At 38.3% G+C, this 22,944-nt stretch overlaps 2 protein-coding genes across 3 annotated transcripts in view; one reads left to right on the top strand and one right to left on the bottom strand.

The window, feature by feature from the left end:
* The first annotated feature begins 231 nt into the window (after positions 1-231).
* LOC140381244 (tubulin polymerization-promoting protein family member 3-like) lies at positions 232-10,631 on the top strand. The gene is made up of 4 exons (XM_072465279.1): positions 232-342; positions 5,937-6,138; positions 6,589-6,742; positions 10,368-10,631. Exons 2-4 carry the CDS (start codon positions 5,948-5,950, stop codon positions 10,596-10,598), a joined length of 576 nt encoding a protein of 191 aa, XP_072321380.1. The 5' UTR covers positions 232-342; positions 5,937-5,947; the 3' UTR covers positions 10,599-10,631.
* Positions 10,632-13,571: 2,940 nt separating this feature from the next.
* LOC140381214 (transient receptor potential cation channel subfamily M member 1-like) overlaps positions 13,572-22,944 on the bottom strand; it is a 46,886-nt gene continuing 37,513 nt past the window's right edge. The window contains exons 25-28 of one of the 2 annotated variants that reach the window (XM_072465240.1): positions 22,599-22,804; positions 21,397-21,529; positions 19,959-20,320; positions 13,572-14,345 (exon numbers count right to left, since the gene is read on the bottom strand). In XM_072465240.1, the coding sequence (XP_072321341.1) occupies positions 13,621-14,345; positions 19,959-20,320; positions 21,397-21,529; positions 22,599-22,804 (1,426 nt within the window). In that variant the 3' untranslated portion in view covers positions 13,572-13,620. The remainder of the gene's footprint in view (positions 14,346-19,958; positions 20,321-21,396; positions 21,530-22,598; positions 22,805-22,944) is intronic. The other variant, XM_072465241.1, reaches the window with a different exon arrangement.

The raw sequence follows: 22,944 nt of genomic DNA, 5'->3' as shown, positions 1-22,944 counted from the left end.
GAACATCTGGGTCACAGATGAGTCATGCTTGCAAAGTTTCAGTCAGTTATTATTATTAATATTATGCATGTTGTTTCTTTGTACCTTGTTATACGTTTTAGTCAAATGTGTGTCTCACTTTCACCTTAACTGCACCATACATGCTCGGGAATCTAACCTCTAACCCTGCAGTTCAAAGGCGAGTCCTTAGCCCACTACCCCACAGCTGCCTGTCTGCCCCGAGCCCCTCCCTGATGTTACACAGCGTCTCTGGGTGACCGAGTAAACAGACCATAACAGAGCGGACGTTTAAAGCTCTTTTCAATGGGCCAGAGCGGAGAAGAGCTCAGGAGAATCTCACAGGTAAGACATTTTACTGCTTCAGCCATCTGCAAACCTTTGTGTAGGCAACGTTTACCACTTTGTTGTGCATATTTAACACAGAAGACGTTTTTGCACATGTTTTGAGTGCAGAATGTTTGTGAGATTACTTTTTTATGACTTTTAAGGTTTGTACAGTTTTTGTAAATTCAGGATACACATTTTGTCAAATTCTTTCAGAGAAAACATAAATGTGTGTCAATTTATTGATCACTTTTCCGTACAATTTACATAGAGTTGTGCAATTAAGATATTCACTGGTGGATTTTCATTCAGCTAAACATTCCTGAGCATTTCCTTCTTTCATTCTGTGTGTTTTTGTTTGTTAAATCTTCCAAACAACAACCTTCTGCTGGCCTTTTTTTATGTAGCAAATGATCTATTTTGCAAATGTATAGAAACATAATTTATTTTCTGGAACCTACCTGAACATCTGAGGGTCTGTGTACAAATGTGTTGTTGCTTTTAGTGGTTTTCTGCACAACTTTAAATTGCATAAAATAATATTGTGTAATATCCCAAAGGTATATAGTTTAAAAAGCCTGAATAATGTTAACTATGAGATCGTTTATGAGATAAGAGCAGAAGAAGTGACGATAAATAACGATTGAAATAGACCCAAATCTAACAGAACACAGTGCAAGTAGAGTAAAATATAAAGCTACAGCACAGTTATGTACAATAAGTGGCTCTATGCTGTATGTTTATGTACAGTGCAGAGTGTGGGCAGAATAAATAAGCAGGTTCATTGAACGGTACCAGTAATCTAGATTGAGTAATGAAAAAAGGCCCTTTGACTTTGAGCTGTTAAACTTGATTTGTGAGTGTGTTTGGAGGAGAAGTGTGAGCCGCCTCCTGCTCCTGCCGTTTGTCCCGCCGAGTGTCAACGCCAGAGTCACTCCAGGCGCTGTGTCGATACTGAGGGAAAGGCATGATTCAAAAAATAAAAACAGACACAAAATGATAGTACTTTGTGTATGTCGCCACATGGTCTTGCACTGGTTTTGATAAAGCACAAGATCTTTCTAAAACAGCTCAGGAAATGTCACGTTTACCTAAACCAAGTCTACATCAGGACAAACCCAGGACTAAACCAAGTCTACATCAGGACAAACCCAGTACTAAACTGAGTCTACATCAGGACTAAACCAGCACTAAACCAAGTCTACATCAGGACTAAACCAAGTCTACAGCAGAACAAACCCAGTACTAAACCAAGTCTACATCAGGACAAACCCAGGACTAAACCAAGTCTACATCAGGACAAACCCAGTACTAAACTGAGTCTACATCAGGACTAAACCAGCACTAAACCAAGTCTACATCAGGACTAAACCAAGTCTACAGCAGAACAAACCCAGTACTAAACCAAGTCTAGATCAGGACAAACCCAGCACTAAACTGAGTCTACATCAGGGCAAACCCAGGACTAAACCAAGTCTAAATCAGAATTAAACCAGGTCTAAACCAAGTCTACATCAGAACTAAACTGAGCTCAAACCAGTGTGAATGCACCAAAGCTGATGGGCCAGACAGTGACTCCCCCTCCACTCTGAAGGAGTGTGCAGAGGAGCTGACTCCCGTCTTCACAGACATTTTTTACACCTCCCTGGAGTCATGCCATGTTCCTGCCTGCTTCAAGTTGTCCATCATTGTCCCTGTCCCCAAGAAGCCCCAGATCACTGCATTTAATGACCACAGGCCTGCGACACTGACTGTAGTCATAAAGTGGTTTGAGCGCCTGGTCCTGCCCCACCTCAAGTCCTTCACCTCCTCCCTGCTGGACCCCCTGCAGTTCGCCTACAGAGCCAACAAGTCTGTGGATGACGTCATCAACCTGGCACTCCACTTCATCTTGCAGAATCTGGACTCCCCGGGAACCTATGCCAGGATTCTATTTGTGGACAACAACACCACTCTACTCGGGTTCTGTCTGTCGGCAGGAGGGGGTGGACCAGCTGGTGTCCTGGTAAAGTGGTAACAACCTGGAGCTCAACGCCCAGAAGACAGTGGAGATGATCGTGGGCTTCAGGAAAGCCACAGCCCCCCTCACCTGTTGACGTTGAGATGATGTTGCAGTTCTACACGGCCATCATTGAGTCCATCCTCACCTCCTCCATCACCGTGTGGTACGCTGGAGCCACAGCCAGGGACAAACAGAGACTACAGCACATTGTGCGCTCTGCTGAGAAGGTGATCGGCTGCAGACTTCCATTTCTGCAGGACCTGTACGTCTCCAGGACTTTGGGTCAATCCTTCTCACCCTGTACATGGACTATTTGAGACACTCCCCTCAGACAGGAGGCCTCGGTCCATCCGGACCAGAACCTCCCGTCACAAGAACAGTTCATTTCCCTCTGCCATTGGACTCATGAACACTTTATAAGATCTAACACCTTAATAACACCAGGTAAATAATACTTGACCTATAACACAGTTTTGCACTATTATTCAGATATTGTTGTATATATATTGTATTTAAATTACTTTTATTCCACATATATTTTATTTTGCATGCCCTTGTTTTATCTTATTCAAGCATAGTCTATAGTCTTTACTATTATCATTATTATTATTATTATTATTATACATTGTTTTATGTTGTACCTTATTGCCGAAGCAAGTTGGTGAATTATTCACTGACAATGGCAATACAACTAATTCTGATTAAAGGTCCAGTCCAGTACAGTCTTGAAACAGGCCTTTAAATGTATTTCATTATAAGTACTGTAGTATTTTGGTGTAAGTACTTCATCGGCTGACGCACAGAAAAAAACAAAACATTTTTCAAAATCTTTTCCATAATAAACAAACTAATGTAGAGAAATCTGAACCGGATCAGACTTGTGATTCTTCTGAAACAAAGACTAAATGAGGCGTCACCTTTAGTAGACAATGGTTCCAGTGTTTTTCTCAGGACACACAGGTGGGGCCTCGTCGTGGTTCAGGCCTCGTCGTGGTTCAGGCCTCGTCGTGGTCCAGGCCTCGTCGTGGTTCAGGCCTCGTCGTGGTTCAGGCCTCGTCGTGGTTCAGGCCTCGTCGTGGTTCAGGCCTCGTCGTGGTTCAGGCCTCGTCGTGGTTCAGGCCTCGTCGTGGTTCAGGGCAGATTTTGAAATGAATCCCACATCAAACAGAGCTGAAATGATGTGAACACAGCAGCTGTTTTCAGACTCTAATGTTATTTCTATTCAAGTTCAAGTTTGTCAAGTTCAGCCCAAATGCAATTTTTTCCATTTTTCAGTGACGCACAGACATTTTTCATGCTCTTTGTGATACTGAGATGAAATGGCAGGGACAAACGCCCAAAGCAAACACACTGGCTCGCACATTCTTTGTTATATTTGAACAATAGCTCACATTTCATTGCTCTGTCTATTTAATCACCAGAAAACTCAAAAAATCACCACATCTTTGGCGGATTCGCAACAGCTCTCTTCCACACTAAAGAAAGTAAGCCAAGAGCTTTCAGATATGGAACGCCGTTAAGTCCAGTCTTCTTCAAATAAACATCAACCAAATACTTAAGGTTGTCTTTAGTTAGCGATTTAAAGACTGTTCCATTGAAATTGTTAAGGCTATCTTGATTTAGGCTTGTGGATAGATAATTAAGGATCTTAAGTTTGATTTGAAATGAAAAGTTGACAAAAAGGTGGCACAAGTTTATAGTCAGAAATCCAAAACCTAATAAATCTAATTAGACTAAAAAGGTGGCATCTAGATTATTTCTCTCTGTTCAGGAAAGGTTCATTTCAGCAACCTATACCTGCTCAAATCTAGTCTCAATGCTAGTTTTGAAGTAGTATCTGAGCTGAACTCTAATACAGAACAATGTGAGCTTCTAATTTAAACTTTTTTGACCAATTTTGTCTTCCGCATTCGACCCATTCTTCAATCTCTAAACATCAACTTCAATCTACCTGAACAATGACTAAAACCAGACTTTATTAGAACAGGACCAAACCAGGACCAAGTCAAAGCCCATAAAGAAATCTGGACTACAATGGCAATAACCGTAAGAAACACCTCTTATTCTCCGGCGTTTTTTAGCTTCCCGAGAGATTTAGATTGAAGAATGGACAAACAGGAGCTTTGTTGGAGAAGGTGAGCAAAGAGAGGTGAAGTCGTAAACACGACCTGCAGGAATCTAGCACGGACTCACCAGCCTTTCCTGGGTCCACCTCGTACAAAACCTGCATTTTCCTTCTTTTTTAAAAAAAATATATTTTTTGCCCGTAGGCTTTATTAGAGAGGAAAGAACAGTGTGAAATGGGGATGAGAGAGAAGGGAGGACATGCAGTAAACTAAAGTCAGAGTCGGGATCCGAACTCATTACACGGCGGCTGGCTGCACTTGGAGCCTAGCATACGTGTCCTGTGCCATAGGCGTGTTCACATAATCGGTCTTGAGTTGGTGCAAAAGCTGGACAATGAAGGATCAGAATCAAATGGAAAGTGGGTCAAAGGTCAAGGGATGCTCTGGGACACTTATCCATTAAATTAAATTGAATTGGACAAAAGTAGAGGCCAATACACTTTCTTTACTGTATATTGAAATAAGATTAAAGCCATAAAAAGTATATAAATATATAGAATGAAAATTAAACATTACAGAGAACAACGTTTTTTGGAATAGTTCTAAACCAGTCTTTTTGAGGCTATCCATAAAATCAACAATACAATATAAAATGTGTGCATGAAAAATGCACCAAAGACTTTGCCTGACCAGCCGTTCCCAACACGTTTTGACAAACTACATATCAAAACTGTGTGTGGCTCTGGGGCTCGACCGCTGCGTTTCAATTTCTAGGGCGGAGTTTAGAGCAAGAGACAGAACCAATCACATAAACCCAGAAGTGACGCAAAAAACGCGACACGCTTAACCAGATATTACGTAGCCCATGTCAACAAGGCGTGTTCCGCGATATCCGTCCCCGAAGGCAGAAAATATCTCCTGAATCGCGATGACGCCCTTCGTATAACCGCATTTAACACACGTTCATCACGGCGAGTAGAGCGGACTTTCCTGATTGTTCAAACCGAAGCGAGAGCAGAAGTAAACACTGGGTCACGAGCCGGGTCCGCCATCTTGAATGTTTTGGAACGGGGGTGAAGAGCTACTGCCGTATCTCAGTGTGACGCGTTAAAACCTCCGCCTGGGATTAGTAAATTGGTCGGTAGATGGAATACCGACGATCTCATTGGCTATTGACGACTCCGAGTCCAGACCGAGACGCATTCGAACAGAATGTGGGCGGGGCTGGCGGGTCAGGCAACCAAAGACTATATCATCACAGAAGGCACTTCAGTTCTGGTTTACAATCAGCTGTGCAACTTCAGAAAGGCGTCATCTAAAGCATCTTCTAAAGCTTCAGCTAAAGCGTTTGAAGACAGTGAGGCAAACATTTTAAGTAGGGAGAGGGAATTTTTTGAGAAAGAAACTCCTTCTTTAAATGGGATTGGTGGCTTGAGATTTCAGTGTCCAGATAACTTCCTTTGAAACATGGACCACTCCTGGACAAATGAGGGATTACAAAATAATAGTAAATATAATATTGCTTGTGTGTTTGGGTGTTGCAGAAAACAGCGTGATGGCGAAGAGCTCAGACGTGGACGACCTTCTCGTGGCCTTCAGAAGGTTTGCGGTGCACGGAGACCACAAAGCCGCGGCTGCTTCAGAAATGCCGGGCCAGAAATGGGCCAAACTGTGCAAAGACTGTAAGATCATCGACGGAAAACACGTCACCAGCACCGATACTGATATCATCTTCTCCAAACTCATGTGAGTAGTTCATTTTATGTGTGGTATTTCATTTAAGAACACAGAGAAATACAGCATGATCATAAAAAGTACAATGTCAAAATACTGGACAAATAGTATAAGAAATATCGCCACATGTTAGAACTGAATCCGACAGAACTCTCAGGACAAACTAGAGCTCGTGATACATATATTAATTAACAAAATTTCAGATTGTAACAACACAGAATCTCAAACATTTCACTGGTGCAAAACCTTGAGACTTTCAATAATATACTTAAAGTTTCACACCCTGAGCTGAGAAGTATATATTGTATTCAGGGATATTTGATGAACAAAACTGTTGAAACAAACCCTGAAAGGAGGAGCTCAAAGGAGGAGGACGGCACGCTGTCTGATAGTTATTGCAGACAGCGTGCAGCGGTCTTAAACTTTTGACTCGAGTGGAGCTGTGATGCCTTGTGTTTTCAGACCAAAGACGTCCCGTGGCATGTCCTACGCAGACTTTAAGAAGGCTCTGGAGATGTTGGCTCAGAAGAGGTTTCCAGAGCAGGACAAGGACGAGGCGCTGCAGTCCGTCCACAAACTCATCGAGGGAAAAGAACCCGCCAACGCTGGAGTCACGGTCAGAGAAGAACTGCTCCACACACTTTTATTATTAGGCCCGAGCGCCACAAGCTGGCGAGAGGCCTATTAATCTCGTAAGACCGTGCGAAGCACGGCTGCGAAAGTGCGCACGTAGTGCGCACGAAATCGAGCACGAAGCGCTCGCCCACTTCCAAACACTCACTCCTTCGTAGATGGTGACAAGAGAAGTAAAAAAATATTATTACGGCAGCGCCGTCCACCCAACCAAATGTCGGCCATATTGGTTCAAAAATGGCTAAGCATGACTCAGGAGTTTTTCCAAACGCCGTACTTTTACGAACTCCTCCCAGGGCGTTGGCTCTAAAAAGCTGAAATTTGGTGAAAATGCTACTGAGGAGTGGGACATCAAAAGTTATTCAAATTACATTGATACCTCTCACGGTCTCTTTGAAACTTTAGCTAGAATTTCAGAAATCTCCCAAATTTAACATTTCTGCCGTTTGCGCAGATAATGTCCGAATTGCGTCAAATTAGAATCAGTTGTTAAACTCTTTGCCCTAAACCTACTTGAAGTGAAATTAATTCATTTGGCGCCACAGCGCCCCCTACAGATTTTATATGGTTATTTAGTTTTGCGAAATTATCTGAAATTGGACACAAAACTCAATTTTGGCCCCATCAAAAAAGTCAATGAGACCCATGTCATAATTGTTACGGCTTTGCTGTAGCGATGGGCGAAACCTCCCATGTTATTCCAATGGGGAAATCACCAGAACATGTTTACACTTTAGACTTTCACCAACTCCTCCCAGGGCGTTAGCCCTATTAACGTGAAATTTGGTGAGACTCATCTTCAGGTGTGGACCATCAAAAGTTATCCACATTTTTATTCAAAGAGTCACGGTGTCTGTGCGGCAAAGCCACACATTTTGCCAAGAATTCAAAATAAAATTGCTTTTTGATGGTAAAACAAAGGGGAGAAGATGTGACAGCGTCACAGATTCAGCAGTAGGCGTAATAAAAGGACAACTGGGGCGCGTTAGCGCCCCCTCCTCTTGCGGCGTGGCGGCGGCGTGGCGGCGGCGTGGCGAGGGCCGATCATTGCCGCTTGCGGCTATATTTACGTATTACTATTGTCATGACATCAAACAGACAAGATCTTATTTTTGGAATGATATAAAGTAATCATAATATTTTAAATATTTCAAAATATTTCAACTCAAATTTGCGATGGAAGATGAACGATAATGGCAATATCGTGTTCTGTTGTGTTCTCTGTCATGTTCTCTCGTTGTTGTTGTTGTTGTTGTTGCTTTTGATTTGGAGCCAATTGCAAAGGTGCATTCACCGCCATCCACTTTATTCTTTACACTTTGTTTTGTGTTCTGTCGTTCTGTTGTGTTCTGTTGTGTGTTCTGTTGTGTTCTGTTGTGTGTTCTGTTGTGTTCTGTTGTGTGTTCTGTTGTGTTCTGTTGTGTGTTCTGTTGTGTTCTGTTGTGTTCTGTTGTTTTCTGTTGTGTTCTGTTGTGTTCTGTTGTGTTCTGTTGTGTGTTCTGTTGTGTTCTGTTGTGTGTTCTGTTGTGTTCTGTTGTGTTCTGTTGTGTTCTGTTGTGTGTTCTGTTGTGTTCTGTTGTGTTCTGTTGTGTTCTGTCGTGTTCTGTTGTGTGTTCTGTTGTGTTCTGTTGTGTTCTGTTGTGTTCTGTTGTGTGTTCTGTTGTGTTCTGTTGTGTTCTGTTGTGTTCTGTCGTGTTCTGTCGTGTTCTGTCGTGTTCTGTTGTTTTCTGTTGTGTTCTGTTGTGTTCTGTTGTGTTCTGTCGTGTTCTGTCGTGTTCTGTTGTTTTCTGTTGTGTTCTGTTGTGTTCTGTTGTGTTCTGTTGTGTGTTCTGTTGTGTTCTGTTGTGTTCTGTTGTGTTCTGTTGTGTTCTGTTGTTTTCTGTTGTGTGTTCTGTTGTGTTCTGTCGTGTTCTGTCGTGTTCTGTCGTTTTCTGTCGTGATCTGTTGTGTTCTGTTGTGTGTTCTGTTGTGTTCTGTCGTGTTCTGTCGTGTTCTGTCGTGTTCTGTTGTTTTCTGTTGTGTTCTGTTGTGTGTTCTGTTGTGTTCTGTTGTGTTCTGTCGTGTTCTGTTGTGTTCTGTTGTGTTCTGTTGTGTTCTGTTGTGTTCTGTTGTGTGTTCTGTTGTGTTCTGTTGTGATCTGTTGTGATCTGTTGTGTTCTGTTGTGTGTTCTGTTGTGTTCTGTTGTGTTCTGTTGTGTTCTGTTGTGTTCTGTTGTGATCTGTTGTGTTCTGTTGTGTGTTCTGTTGTGTTCTGTTGTGTTCTGTTGTGTGTTCTGTTGTGATCTGTCGTGTTCTGTTGTGTGATCTGTTGTGTTCTGTTGTGTTCTGTTGTGTTCTGTTGTGATCTGTTGGGATCTGTTGTGTTCTGTTGTGTGTTCTGTTGTGTTCTGTTGTGTGATCTGTTGTGTTCGGTTGTGTTCTGTTGTGTGATCTGTTGTGTTCTGTTGTGTGTTCTGTTGTGTTCTGTTGTGATCTGTTGTGATCTGTTGTGTTCTGTTGTGTGTTCTGTTGTGTTCTGTTGTGTTCTGTTGTGTGTTCTGTTGTGTTCTGTTGTGTTCTGTTGTGTGTTCTGTTGTGTTCTGTCGTGTTCTGTTGTGTTCTGTTGTGTTCTGTCGTGTTCTGTTGTGTTCTGTTGTGTTCTGTTGTGTTCTGTTGTGTGATCTGTTGTGTTCTGTTGTGATCTGTTGTGTTCTGTCGTGTTCTGTTGTTTTCTGTTGTGTTCTGTTGTGTGTTCTGTTGTGTTCTGTTGTGTTCTGTTGTGTGATCTGTTGTGTTCTGTTGTGATCTGTTGTGATCTGTTGTGATCTGTTGTGATCTGTTGTGTTCTGTTGTGTGTTCTGTTGTGTTCTGTTGTGTTCTGTTGTGTGTTCTGTTGTGTTCTGTTGTGTTCTGTTGTGTGTTCTGTTGTGTTCTGTTGTGATCTGTTGTGATCTGTTGTGTTCTGTTGTGTGATCTGTTGTGTTCTGTTGTGATCTGTTGTGATCTGTTGTTTTCTGTTGTGTGTTCTGTTGTGTTCTGTTGTGATCTGTTGTGATCTGTTGTGTTCTGTTGTGTGATCTGTTGTGTTCTGTTGTGATCTGTTGTGATCTGTTGTGTTCTGTTGTGTGTTCTGTTGTGTTCTGTTGTGATCTGTTGTGATCTGTTGTGTTCTGTTGTGTGTTCTGTTGTGTTCTGTCGTGTTCTGTTGTGTGATCTGTTGTGTTCTGTTGTGATCTGTTGTGATCTGTTGTGATCTGTTGTGATCTGTTGTGATCTGTTGTGATCTGTTGTGTTCTGTCGTGTTCTGTGTCTTTGGTCACTGTTCCTGGATCAGATTGTGCAGTTTGTGGTTGAACTGGCTGTAGAACCTGCAGAGAACATGTTACAATTGTGATCTGTGTTTGAATCATTGATTATTGTCATGTGCTTTGACAGTAGTTTGGTCCTGATGTAGACTTGTTTGGGTGTTTCTAGTCCTAGTTGAGAACAGATTTACTTGCAGTTTTATTTTAATTTTTTACATCAAACACACTGACTTATGTAAAGAAAAGAAATAACATGAAAAAAGAATAAAGAAAAAAAGTCTGTAGACTGCACTCTAAAATTAATATATGTCTTTATTTTTGCAGAAAGTGGATAAAACGGGCGCAGTGGACCGCTTGACCGACACGTCCAAATACACGGGCTCACACAAGGAGCGCTTTGACGGCAGCGGCAGAGGCCGAGGGCGCCAGGGCCGAGAGAATCTGGTGGAGAACACGGGCTATGTGAGCTCGTACAGGCACCAGGGAACCTACGACACCAAGGTCAAGGGTCAGCCAGGCAAACCCGCCGGGCCCCCAGACAGCAAGGTCAAATAGGACGAGGGCAAAACTGGAAAATAAATGATGAAATGTGTAGTGTTATGATCAGGCGATACGACAATGTTAAATCGAAATGTAATAACGACGGTTCAGCGGTGATTCTGTGCTTTTCTGTTTAAAGAAGACATATTATGCTTTTTTTCTGGTGTTTAGTGGTAAACTTTCATATAATTTTACATGTTGTTCATTGTAAACTGCAGTACTGATCTAAAACGGCTTAATGTTCTCTTCTCAGTGGCTTTTCACAATAACATGTAATGGATTACATTCTTGGCGTTTTTAATTTTTGAACATTTGTCAAATACATACAATTGGTAGTCCAATGTTTCACAAATACTTAACATATCATAGTGGATACTTTTTTACTTTTACATTTGAGAGCAGTATTTGTACTTTCTACTGAACTACATTTTTAAAAAGTACTTTTCTTTACAGTTTGAGACCGCCCGAATCAACTGAGGGGTTATTTTTATATTACTCATACCTTTTTTAAACATAAATATGGAAAAATTTCAATTTGAAAAACGTCTTGTGCATTAAACAAAAGTGTGATTTCGCTTGTTTTGCTGAAAATATATAATCTCTAAATTTCCCGCCGGATTATCCCATATTGATCTTGTTTAGAACCTAAATCTATGCTGCAGCAAACCTGGCTTGTGTCGAGCGGGGCGGGGATAGGGGGCAGGTGAAAACAGACATTTTCCGAGCGCTCACATGTTGGAAAGTACACACATTACCCACAATGCACCACACGTTTCTGTCCGCACATTGGTCAGTCTGGATGAAAGTGTGAAATAAATGTAAAATAAAATAAGCCGTTGGGCAGATGATCTATTATTATATATTCAACATTTTAAAAAATCACTAAAAGAAACATTACCCAACATTAAAGAAACCTTATCCAACTACACAACACACTGATATTGTCTCAAATTACTAAAGACTCATGATATTCTTCAGATTAAGGACTCTTTACCCTCCCTAAAGTCAAATAATATAAAATACCTATGAATTGGCATGTCAGAAATCTTCAACCTCAATTATCCTTAAAATAAAACTGAAGTTTCCCCAAGATGTTGGAAAAATGTCCTTATTTGGCCGTATTGATGTTGTGAAAATGAAAAATTTACCCCAAATTATCAAATGCCTATTCACAATGATCCTACCAACAACTGAAAATAATGAAAAGAAACAAAAAAATACAAGAAAAACCGGATAACACTATAAAATAGCAAAATACATGGCAGACTTGAAGATCCACATTTTCGCCACTGTTTTTATGCAAAACAATTACAATATTTAAATCTGGATAAAAGACAAACACCACAACTGCCAGTGGAACTAGAACAAAACCAAACACACACATTTTTATACCACAATCAATACAAATAATAAATTGATATTTTGTGACGCTGATTGACCAAATTTTTGTTTTGTTTTAGTCAGTAATTCTTTTTAGTTTTGGTCTAGTTTTTGTCAGTACATGCAAATGTATTATGTATTTTAACTCTGATAAATTTAACTTTTTATTATTCGTATTATTATTAGTACTTTTGTTAGATCATCTTTAAAGTCATAGTTTTAGTCATCAGAATGCATGTAACTTTAGTCATAGTTTTAGTCGTTATGATAAGGTTTTTCTTAAGTTTTAGTAAGAAAAATAGTGATGAAAACAATGTCGAAATCAACACTGGTTCTGGGCTGAAACTGGAATGCACCGAATCAAATCAAAATTCAAACATAAAATTCTGTAGCTACAGTAAATTCATGCTTAAATGTGGTGTTGTGTTTTGTAACATTCACTGTCCTTTTCATCCATTCTTTTTGGGTCTGTTTTTTCTGGTTTCTTTTCTTTTGAACAGATTTGTCAAACCTGTAACAAGTTAATAAAACTAAATGAAATCAAATGCCGTCATGTGTTGAATGTGTGTTGTGTTTTGCCATCAGGATGTTAATTAAAGATGTTAATTATAAAGCAGATGTTAACTATAATAATACCTTTTAACTCTTACTGATTTACTTTTTAAAGTTTTCACTCCAGTCTGCACAAAGCCAAACAACACAGACTTTTATGTTGAATGTACTTTTTTATTTTTCAAACACAACCAGAAGAGAGGTAGTTTTTATTCCCTTTAATCAGTGTTGATGTGCATTTAACAAAGTGAAGGGGTAAGATTATTAGTCATATAAATATAAGTGTTATATTTACATAAATTATGTATTTATAAATTGAACTAACAAATTGAAACACATTACAAATAAAATAAGTCACAGAAAAGATAGATTTTGAATTGAATGGAAGACGTGTTGATTTAGACTATACAGCTTTTATTTGATTTTAACTAAAATATTTAACTAATAAACATAATACAAATTGCAGAGTGAATCAAAATAAACACAAAATGAAAAGTACAACAGACCAAACTAACAGAACTAACCATTTCATACATTTACACAGTCACGTATGCAATATTTGACATGTTTCAAGATATTGAGCTAGATTATATTTATTGATAATATATGTTTCTGTCTACTATACATTAAACATTATTATGGTGAAGGTGTGTTTAGTTTTTAGAAGAGTCCGCTCTTTAAAAGTGCCTATGACAGGTTTTTATGATTTTCTAATTTTGACTTTATTTGGTGTATTTATACCTGTTGTACATATCAATTATTGTTTTACACGAATTGAGTAGGTATTTGTGGAGAAAAGTTGAGTAAAATGATAGGAATTGACGTCACACCAGGGACAATCATTCCAGTCAAAGTTTATACATAATTTACACAAAGAAACAACTTTTTTGACCCTCTAAACATTAATTCAACAAAACAAAATCGCTCTCACTTATTTTTATTTCTCACATAAAAGATATTGTGAGTTTGCGGGGTGATTTCCCATCATCAATTACAAACAGGAAGTGAAATTATAAACCTAAAAATTTGCTATTCTGGGATTTAAAAAAAAAAGTAACACCTTTAATTGAATAAATGAGACGTTTTGAGTCCAGTCCATTTGTTTTCACAGGTCCGGCGGTGCCTCAGTCCTGGAGCTGAACGCCGACACCAGATCTCTGACGCTGCTGGACCCGTGCAGCTTCTTCGCCGCTTCCTCCTCGTCCTCCTGCTTTTTCGTCTTTCGCGTTTTTACGTTTAGACTTTTGGACCGTAGCGGCGCGTAGATCCTCTCCTCTTCCTCCATCTCCTCCGTTCGCTCTTCGCCGACGACGACGCCCTGCGTCGATCCAGAAGCCTGTCCCAACGGCGACGGGTGCACTTTGTGTTCTGACCCCCAGCGAGGCATGATGGGAGATTTGGACCCCGGCTTCATCGAAGAACTCATTGCCCATTGGTTGCTCATCGCCCTCCTGCGCGTGGGCGGGGAGCTGAAGGTCGGCGATGATAGAAGTTGCATGACTTTGGACTTTTCGAGAGGGCACGAAACGGTGGCCTCCAGTTTGTGTTTTTCTGTGGCCTTGGGACTCGACGGGGTTGGTCCGGGACTCGACGGGGTTGGCCCGGGACTCGACGGGGTTGGTCCGGGACTGGACGGGGTTGGTCCGGGACTCGACGGGGTTGGTCCGGGACTCGAAGCGGACTGGTCTTGGGTTTGGTCCGGTTTTGGGGGCTCTGAATCGCTAGGTGTGATCAGGATGCCCACGTTAGAAGAAACGGAGTGTCTCCTCTCCTTCTGTGCCGTCACCTCCAGCGTGGGACCGTACTCCTTCACCGCAGCGTTTGGCTCGGCTGGAACACAACACACAAGAACATTAATGAGTGTTAAGAGCGACTGGAAACAGACTTTACAATTAACACTGTTAGCCCTGAGCATGTGTCATTCAGCTTTTTATAATTCATGCGCAATACTGTGACATAATGTCAATCATCCTGGTGCAATATTTTCTGTCCATAAAACAGCTGTAAATAAGAGTGTTGTTATTATTATTATTAAGATTATAAGAGTTATTTCTAAGTTCTCTGTTTATATTATTGTACTTTTGTACCTAATCTGTGTTGCAACACTGGAATTTCCCCATTCTGGGACAAATAAAGGTTGTCAGGTTTGATCCAATATGGCCAACTTCCTGTAGAGTTTAGATAATAATGTATATGATATGATATGATATGATATGATATGATATATATATATATATATATATATATATATATATATATATATATATATATATATATATATATATATATATATAACTTAGATACACTTTCAATTGCATTATTCATTCACTTCGCACTTCATGTAGGTGAGAATCTACTGTGGCAATAGCTGCCCTGGGGCAGATAGAAGGAAGCGGGGCTGCCAAGCTATATCACTGGCCCCTCCAACAACCGCCAATCAATACACATGAAAAAAACTGTAAATAAACACATGAATAAAAGCAATAAAAAAAACATGCACTAATAAATCCCATAGCAGAGTCAGGTCAATCATTTTGGTGATTAATTGAGATGACGTTTCAGGCTTTTAGAATATAATATTTGTACGTTGTATGATGTTAGTACATGTTGTATGATGTTAGTACATGTTGTATGATGTTAGTACATGTTGTATGATGTTAGTACACGTTGTATGATGTTAGTAGATGTTGTATATGTTAGTAGATGTTGTATGATGTTAGAAGATGTTGTATGATGTTAGTACATGTTGTATGATGTTAGTACATGTTGTATGATGTTAGTACATGTTGTATGATGTTAGTACATGTTGTATGATGTTAGTACATGTTGTATGATGTTAGTACATGTTGTATGATGTTAGTACATGTTGTATGATGTTAGTACATGTTGTATGATGTTAGTACATGTTGTATGATGTTAGTACATGTTGTATATGTTAGTAGATGTTGTATATGTTAGTACATGTTGTATGATGTTAGTAGATGTTGTATGATGTTAGTAGATGTTGTATGATGTTAGTAGATGTTGTATATGTTAGTAGATGTTGTATATGTTAGTACATGTTGTATGATGTTAGTACATGTTGTATGATGTTAGTACATGTTGTATGATGTTAGTACATGTTGTATGATGTTAGTAGATGTTGTATGATGTTAGTAGATGTTGTATGATGTTAGTAGATGTTGTATGATGTTAGTACATGTTGTATGATGTTAGTAGATGTTGTATGATGTTAGTACATGTTGTATGATGTTAGTACATGTTGTATGATGTTAGTACATGTTGTATGATGTTAGTACATGTTGTATGATGTTAGTAGACGTTGTATGATGTTAGTACATGTTGTATGATGTTAGTAGACGTTGTATGATGTTAGTAGATGTTGTATGATGTTAGTACATGTTGTATGATGTTAGTACATGTTGTATGATGTTAGTACATGTTGTATAATGTTAGTAGATGTTGTATGATGTTAGTACATGTTGTATGATGTTAGTAGACGTTGTATGATGTTAGTAGATGTTGTATGATGTTAGTACATGTTGTATGATGTTAGTAGATGTTGTATGATGTTAGTACATGTTGTATGATGTTAGTACATGTTGTATGATGTTAGTAGATGTTGTATGATGTTAGTACATGTTGTATGATGTTAGTAGATGTTGTATGATGTTAGTACATGTTGTATGATGTTAGTACATGTTGTATGATGTTAGTACATGTTGTATGATGTTAGTACATGTTGTATGATGTTAGTAGATGTTGTATGATGTTAGTACATGTTGTATGATGTTAGTACATGTTGTATGATGTTAGTAGATGTTGTATGATGTTAGTACATGTTGTATGATGTTAGTACATGTTGTATGATGTTAGTACATGTTGTATGATGTTAGTAGACTGTTGTATGATGTTAGAGTACATGTTGTATGATGTTAGTACATGTTGTATGATGTTAGTACATGTTGTATGATGTTAGTAGATGTTGTATGATGTTAGTAGATGTTGTATGATGTTAGTAGATGTTGTATGATGTTAGTAGATGTTGTATGATGTTAGTACATGTTGTATGATGTTAGTAGATGTTGTATGATGTTAGTACATGTTGTATGATGTTAGTACATGTTGTATGATGTTAGTACATGTTGTATGATGTTAGTACATGTTGTATGATGTTAGTACATGTTGTATGATGTTAGTACATGTTGTATGATGTTAGTAGATGTTGTATGATGTTAGTACATGTTGTATGATGTTAGTAGACGTTGTATGATGTTAGTAGATGTTGTATGATGTTAGTAGATGTTGTATGATGTTAGTAGACGTTGTATGATGTTAGTACATGTTGTATGATGTTAGTACATGTTGTATGATGTTAGTACATGTTGTATGATGTTAGTACATGTTGTATGATGTTAGTAGATGTTGTATGATGTTAGTACATGTTGTATGTTAGTACATGTTGTATGATGTTAGTACATGTTGTATGATGTTAGTACATGTTGTATGATATTAGTACATGTTGTATGATGTTAGTAGACGTTGTATGATGTTAGTACATGTTGTATGATGTTAGTAGACGTTGTATGATGTTAGTACATGTTGTATGATGTTAGTACATGTTGTATGATGTTAGTAGATGTTGTATGATGTTAGTACATGTTGTATGATGTTAGTACATGTTGTATGATGTTAGTAGATGTTGTATGATGTTAGTACATGTTGTATGATGTTAGTAGATGTTGTATGATGTTAGTACATGTTGTATGATGTTAGTAGATGTTGTATGATGTTAGTACATGTTGTATGATGTTAGTAGATGTTGTATGATGTTAGTATATGTTGTATGATGTTTGTACATGTTGTATGATGTTAGTAGATGTTGTATGATGTTAGTACATGTTGTATGATGTTAGTAGATGTTGTATGATGTTAGTACATGTTGTATGATGTTAGTAGATGTTGTATGATGTTAGTACATGTTGTATGATGTTAGTAGATGTTGTATGATGTTAGTACATGTTGTATGATGTTAGTAGATGTTGTATGATGTTAGTACATGTTGTATGATGTTAGTAGATGTTGTATGATGTTAGTAGATGTTGTATGATGTTAGTAGATGTTGTATGATGTTAGTACATGTTGTATGATGTTAGTACATGTTGTATGATGTTAGTACATGTTGTATGATGTTAGTACATGTTGTATGATGTTAGTACATGTTGTATGATGTTAGTACATGTTGTATGATGTTAGTAGATGTTGTATGATGTTAGTAGATGTTGTATGATGTTAATACATGTTGTATGATGTTAGTACATGTTGTATGATGTTAGTACATGTTGTATGATGTTAGTAGATGTTGTATGATGTTAGTACATGTTGTATGATGTTAGTAGATGTTGTATGATGTTAGTACATGTTGTATGATGTTAGTAGATGTTGTATGATGTTAGTAGATGTTGTATGATGTTAGTACATGTTGTATGATGTTAGTAGATGTTGTATGATGTTAGTACATGTTGTATGATGTTAGTACATGTTGTATGATGTTAGTACATGTTGTATGATGTTAGTAGATGTTGTATGATGTTAGTAGATGTTGTATGATGTTAGTACATGTTGTATGATGTTAGTAGATGTTGTATGATGTTAGTAGATGTTGTATGATGTTAGTAGATGTTGTATGATGTTAGTACATGTTGTATGATGTTAGTAGATGTTGTATGATGTTAGTACATGTTGTATGATGTTAGTACATGTTGTATGATGTTAGTACATGTTGTATGATGTTAGTACATGTTGTATGATGTTAGTACATGTTGTATGATGTTAGTAGACGTTGTATGATGTTAGTAGACGTTGTATGATGTTAGTACATGTTGTATGATGTTAGTACATGTTGTATGATGTTAGTAGATGTTGTATGATGTTAGTAGACGTTGTATGATGTTAGTACATGTTGTATGATGTTAGTACATGTTGTATGATGTTAGTACATGTTGTATGATGTTAGTACATGTTGTATGATGTTAATACATGTTGTATGATGTTAGTAGACGTTGTATGATGTTAGTAGATGTTGTATGATGTTAGTAGATGTTGTATGATGTTAGTAGATGTTGTATGATGTTAGTACATGTTGTATGATGTTAGTAGATGTTGTATGATGTTAGTACATGTTGTATGATGTTAGTAGATGTTGTATGATGTTAGTACATGTTGTATGATGTTAGTACATGTTGTATGATGTTAGTACATGTTGTATGATGTTAGTAGATGTTGTATGATGTTAGTAGACGTTGTATGATGTTAGTACATGTTGTATGATGTTAGTACATGTTGTATGATGTTAGTAGATGTTGTATGATGTTAGTACATGTTGTATAATGTTAGTAGATGTTGTATGATGTTAATACATGTTGTATGATGTTAGTACATGTTGTATGATGTTAATACATGTTGTATGATGTTAGTAGATGTTGTATGATGTTAGTACATGTTGTATGATGTTAGTAGATGTTGTATGATGTTAGTACATGTTGTATGATGTTAGTAGATGTTGTATGATGTTAGTACATGTTGTATGATGTTAGTAGATGTTGTATGATGTTAGTACATGTTGTATGATGTTAGTAGATGTTGTATGATGTTAGTACATGTTGTATGATGTTAGTACATGTTGTATGATGTTAGTACATGTTGTATGATGTTAGTAGATGTTGTATGATGTTAGTACATGTTGTATGATGTTAGTAGATGTTGTATGATGTTAGTACATGTTGTATGATGTTAGTACATGTTGTATGATGTTAGTAGATGTTGTATGATGTTAGTACATGTTGTATGATGTTAGTAGATGTTGTATGATGTTAGTACATGTTGTATGATGTTAGTACATGTTGTATGATGTTAGTACATGTTGTATGATGTTAGTAGATGTTGTATGATGTTAGTACATGTTGTATGATGTTAGTAGATGTTGTATGATGTTAGTACATGTTGTATGATGTTAGTACATGTTGTTTGATGTTAGTAGACGTTGTATGATGTTAGTACATGTTGTTTGATGTTAGTATATGTTGTATGATGTTAGTACATGTTGTATGATGTTAGTAGACATTGTATGATGTTAGTACATGTTGTATGATGTTAGTACAAGTTGTATGATGTTAGTACATGTTGTATGATGTTAGTACATGTTGTATGATGTTAGTACATGTTGTATGATGTTAGTACATGTTGTATGATGTTAGTGGATGTTGTATGATGTTAGTACATGTTGTATGATGTTAGTACATGTTGTATGATGTTAGTACATGTTGTATGATGTTAGTACATGTTGTATGATGTTAGTACATGTTGTATGATGTTAGTAGTTGTTGTATGATGTTAGTACATGTTGTATGATGTTAGTACATGTTGTATGATGATGGTGTAGACCACCTGTGCCTCCATCTGTGCGTCTCCTTTCTGGACTCAGCGGACCCTTGCTTCCCTCCGGCTCAGCGCTGACCGGCCCCTTCTCCTCCGTCTCCAGCTGGTATCTGTACAGGCTGTATCCGTCTGTGCTGTTGATGCTGCCGTGTCGCAGTAAAGGCCCGGGCTCGTAGATGGATGAGTCCCTGGATCTGGTCCGGACCAGCTGAGAGCGGTCAATACCGGCCAGTTTCTCCAGCGCGTTCATCATTCGCCCAGAGAACTCCTCGAGCTGACCCAAGCGAAGGTCCACCGTCTGCAGGGAAGCTTTCATCGAGTGCTCCCTCTCGTTCACCTCCTCCAGACGCATGAACATGTTCTCCACCCTGAGAACAACAGCCAGGAGCCAGGATGTTATGTAAGGACTCAGATTATGTAATATTTGTATCATAATTGGACTTTAAACATGCTATTATTATATTTACTTTTGCATCTCATGATTTAGAACTCAAAATGATGTATGTACTTTCTACAAGTCAGGCGTTTACTCATCAGGATTTGAATTAGCACCTCCCTCTCTTGGCAGCAAAGGGAATTACTGTTGAGAAATACATTAAAGCTAGCTTGCTCTGACATGCAAATGTAGGCACACAGTTGTAATGAACAAGTCTGTGATGATTTATGGACTTAAAAACAATAGAAAAGCCCCCAATCTCTAACTCTGACATCACAAATGGCCTGAAATGGAGTATTTTATGAGACTCAGAAGAAGACATCGTACTAAATAGGATTCATCAAAGAAAGAATGAAGCTAAATACAACATCTGGTATGTTTTTGACACTGAAAAAACTCATTTTAAATTTGCATAATTTGTCCTTTAACATAATATGTATTTGTATTACACAGCACTTTACCAATGTTCAATGTTGCCCAATTTTATGAATTGCTCAATGAGTTCATACTCAGGGGTTCTGGCCAGAGCTGTCATTCATCATCATGAAGTGAACACTAAAGCTGGGATTATTCCACCAGGCCAACACTGAGCAACGTCCTCTCCAAAGTTCACTTTAATGCTTCGAAACTCAAATGTCACTAAGTTTAACCCATATGAACTGTTGGGTCCAAGTCTGGGACAAACCAGGTTCAAACCAGGACCACTGGAACATGAAACATGCCTAAACCAAACAAGAAGAACTAAGACATTCCAGCATATTGTATCAGTAGATGTTTGTGTTGTCCCTCAGTTGCCATATTAGTTCTATCTAAAAATGTAATTAAATTCTGTCAACTGGACACATGTTTTTAGTAAACAATGCGTCTCACTGTTCATCCAAGTAGCTTCTTCACTTCCTCTGACAAGGTTCAGAAGTAGAGTATTTGTTGTTAGTTAAATCTATTGAATATTCTAAAGTATGAACGGGTGTGATATTTAGTATAGAGCTGAAGTCCAGTCTGGTGTACCTCTCACACGTGACCCGGATGCGCTCGTTGTTGGACGACTGCTTCTCGTCCTCCTTCTCTCTGAAGTACTCCTCCACACACTGCTCCTCAAACTCATACAGGTTCTTCAGCTCCTCTGGACTCAGCACCAGCTCTGCAGCAGGAACATGATCAGACACATGATCACACCCTCACTCACAGAGGGCAGTGGTGGAAAGTGACAAAGTACAATCGTAGAAAAGTACTATACATATTTTTTCTTTTTTACTTATTACTTATCACTCCACTACATTTTTTATCTGTATTGAAACGTAGAGAGTACTTTTTTTATGGGGTTATGTTAAGCACGTTCATGATGACGGAGTTCAAGCCCGAGCTTTGAGCAAACAAAAATATGTGTATGAAATTCCCTAGAAAAATTAGGACATTGATTGGAATTGCTGATATTGACCAAAGATCAACCTATCATTTTTTTAAAAATCAAAATCACTACATTTAACATTTACTACGTTTTAACAGTTTTCAAAATCTGTAGGAAATACTTTTTTACTCAATTTTTAAACCGGTTCATCAAGACCTTTACTTAAGTACATTTCTTTTATGTTCACTTTTACTTTAACCTGTGTAATTTGATTTGCTCCTGTGTCTGTACTTTTACTTAAAGTCCACATGAAGTTTCTCCTGTTTTTCTATTTATTACTTACTTTGTTGGGGTAGAACTTGTGGTAAATATTTGTTTGCAGGTTGTGAAGATATTTTTAAAATTAAGAGTCTACAATGACAGCAAGTAGAGCTGAGTTCTAAAACCCTCTGTGATGTCATCAATGTGCGACGTGCTGTAGAAAACACTCAGACAGTTTACACTTAACTGACACACTTTTCTGACGCTTTAAACCATCATTCAACAAAATAAACACATTCTATGGTACTATTGTGTGTCAAATCATAACTGTTCTGTCATTTATATGATTTTGGCGCTTGTTTACAGTCTGGTTGCTAAGGTAACAGTACAATTACCTCTACCTACGTCATACTTAATGTTCATGCCCATCCAGGAAGTACAATTACAAATGGCTTGTCAAACCGGGGACAAATAGGCAAACTGTTTAGTCAAATCGGAAATATAATTGTGTGAAATAAGTAGTTCACCCCGTCACATAGACTTTGAGTAACAGAACCATTGACTCCGCCCACTGCTGGTTGGGCCCACTCGAGTCACTTACGCAGGCCTCGGTCTTGATCGTTGGGTTCGCCCTCGGCTTTCCGTGGTCGACACCGGCAGCAGATTCTCCTCAGCGCCAGGTAAATGTGCGGGAACACGATGAGCGGCGGCGGCAGGATCGGGCGGTCGTGGAACGTCATGATCAGCTGATAACGCTGGAACTTCCACACCTGGTTTGAGATGGACTTCACCTCAAAGAACGTGTTACTGCCAAATCAGACCATCTGCTGTTTAGTTCTCCTGAAGTACATGTCCGCGATGCATTTCACACTTTTATACTTCTACAATCATATTTCCTGCTCCGCATTTAGTAATGGCAGCACATCAGCCTGAAGATATAAGTGATG

This window comes from Eucyclogobius newberryi, unplaced genomic scaffold (genome assembly GCF_026437365.1).
Source record: "Eucyclogobius newberryi isolate DKJ021-1_F unplaced genomic scaffold, fEucNew1.0.hap1 SCAF_5, whole genome shotgun sequence".
Lineage (NCBI taxonomy): Eukaryota > Metazoa > Chordata > Actinopteri > Gobiiformes > Gobiidae > Eucyclogobius > Eucyclogobius newberryi.
This window is presented reverse-complemented; position numbering and strand designations above follow the sequence as displayed.

Coding starts and splice junctions, on each gene's coding strand:
- LOC140381244 (XM_072465279.1), top strand. CDS start 5,948: ATGGCGAAGAGCTCAGACGTGGACGACCTTCTCGTGGCCTTCAGAAGG. Junction 6,139..6,588: donor ATCATCTTCTCCAAACTCAT/GTGAGTAGTTCA, acceptor TTGTGTTTTCAG/ACCAAAGACGTCCCGTGGCA. Junction 6,743..10,367: donor CCGCCAACGCTGGAGTCACG/GTCAGAGAAGAA, acceptor TTATTTTTGCAG/AAAGTGGATAAAACGGGCGC.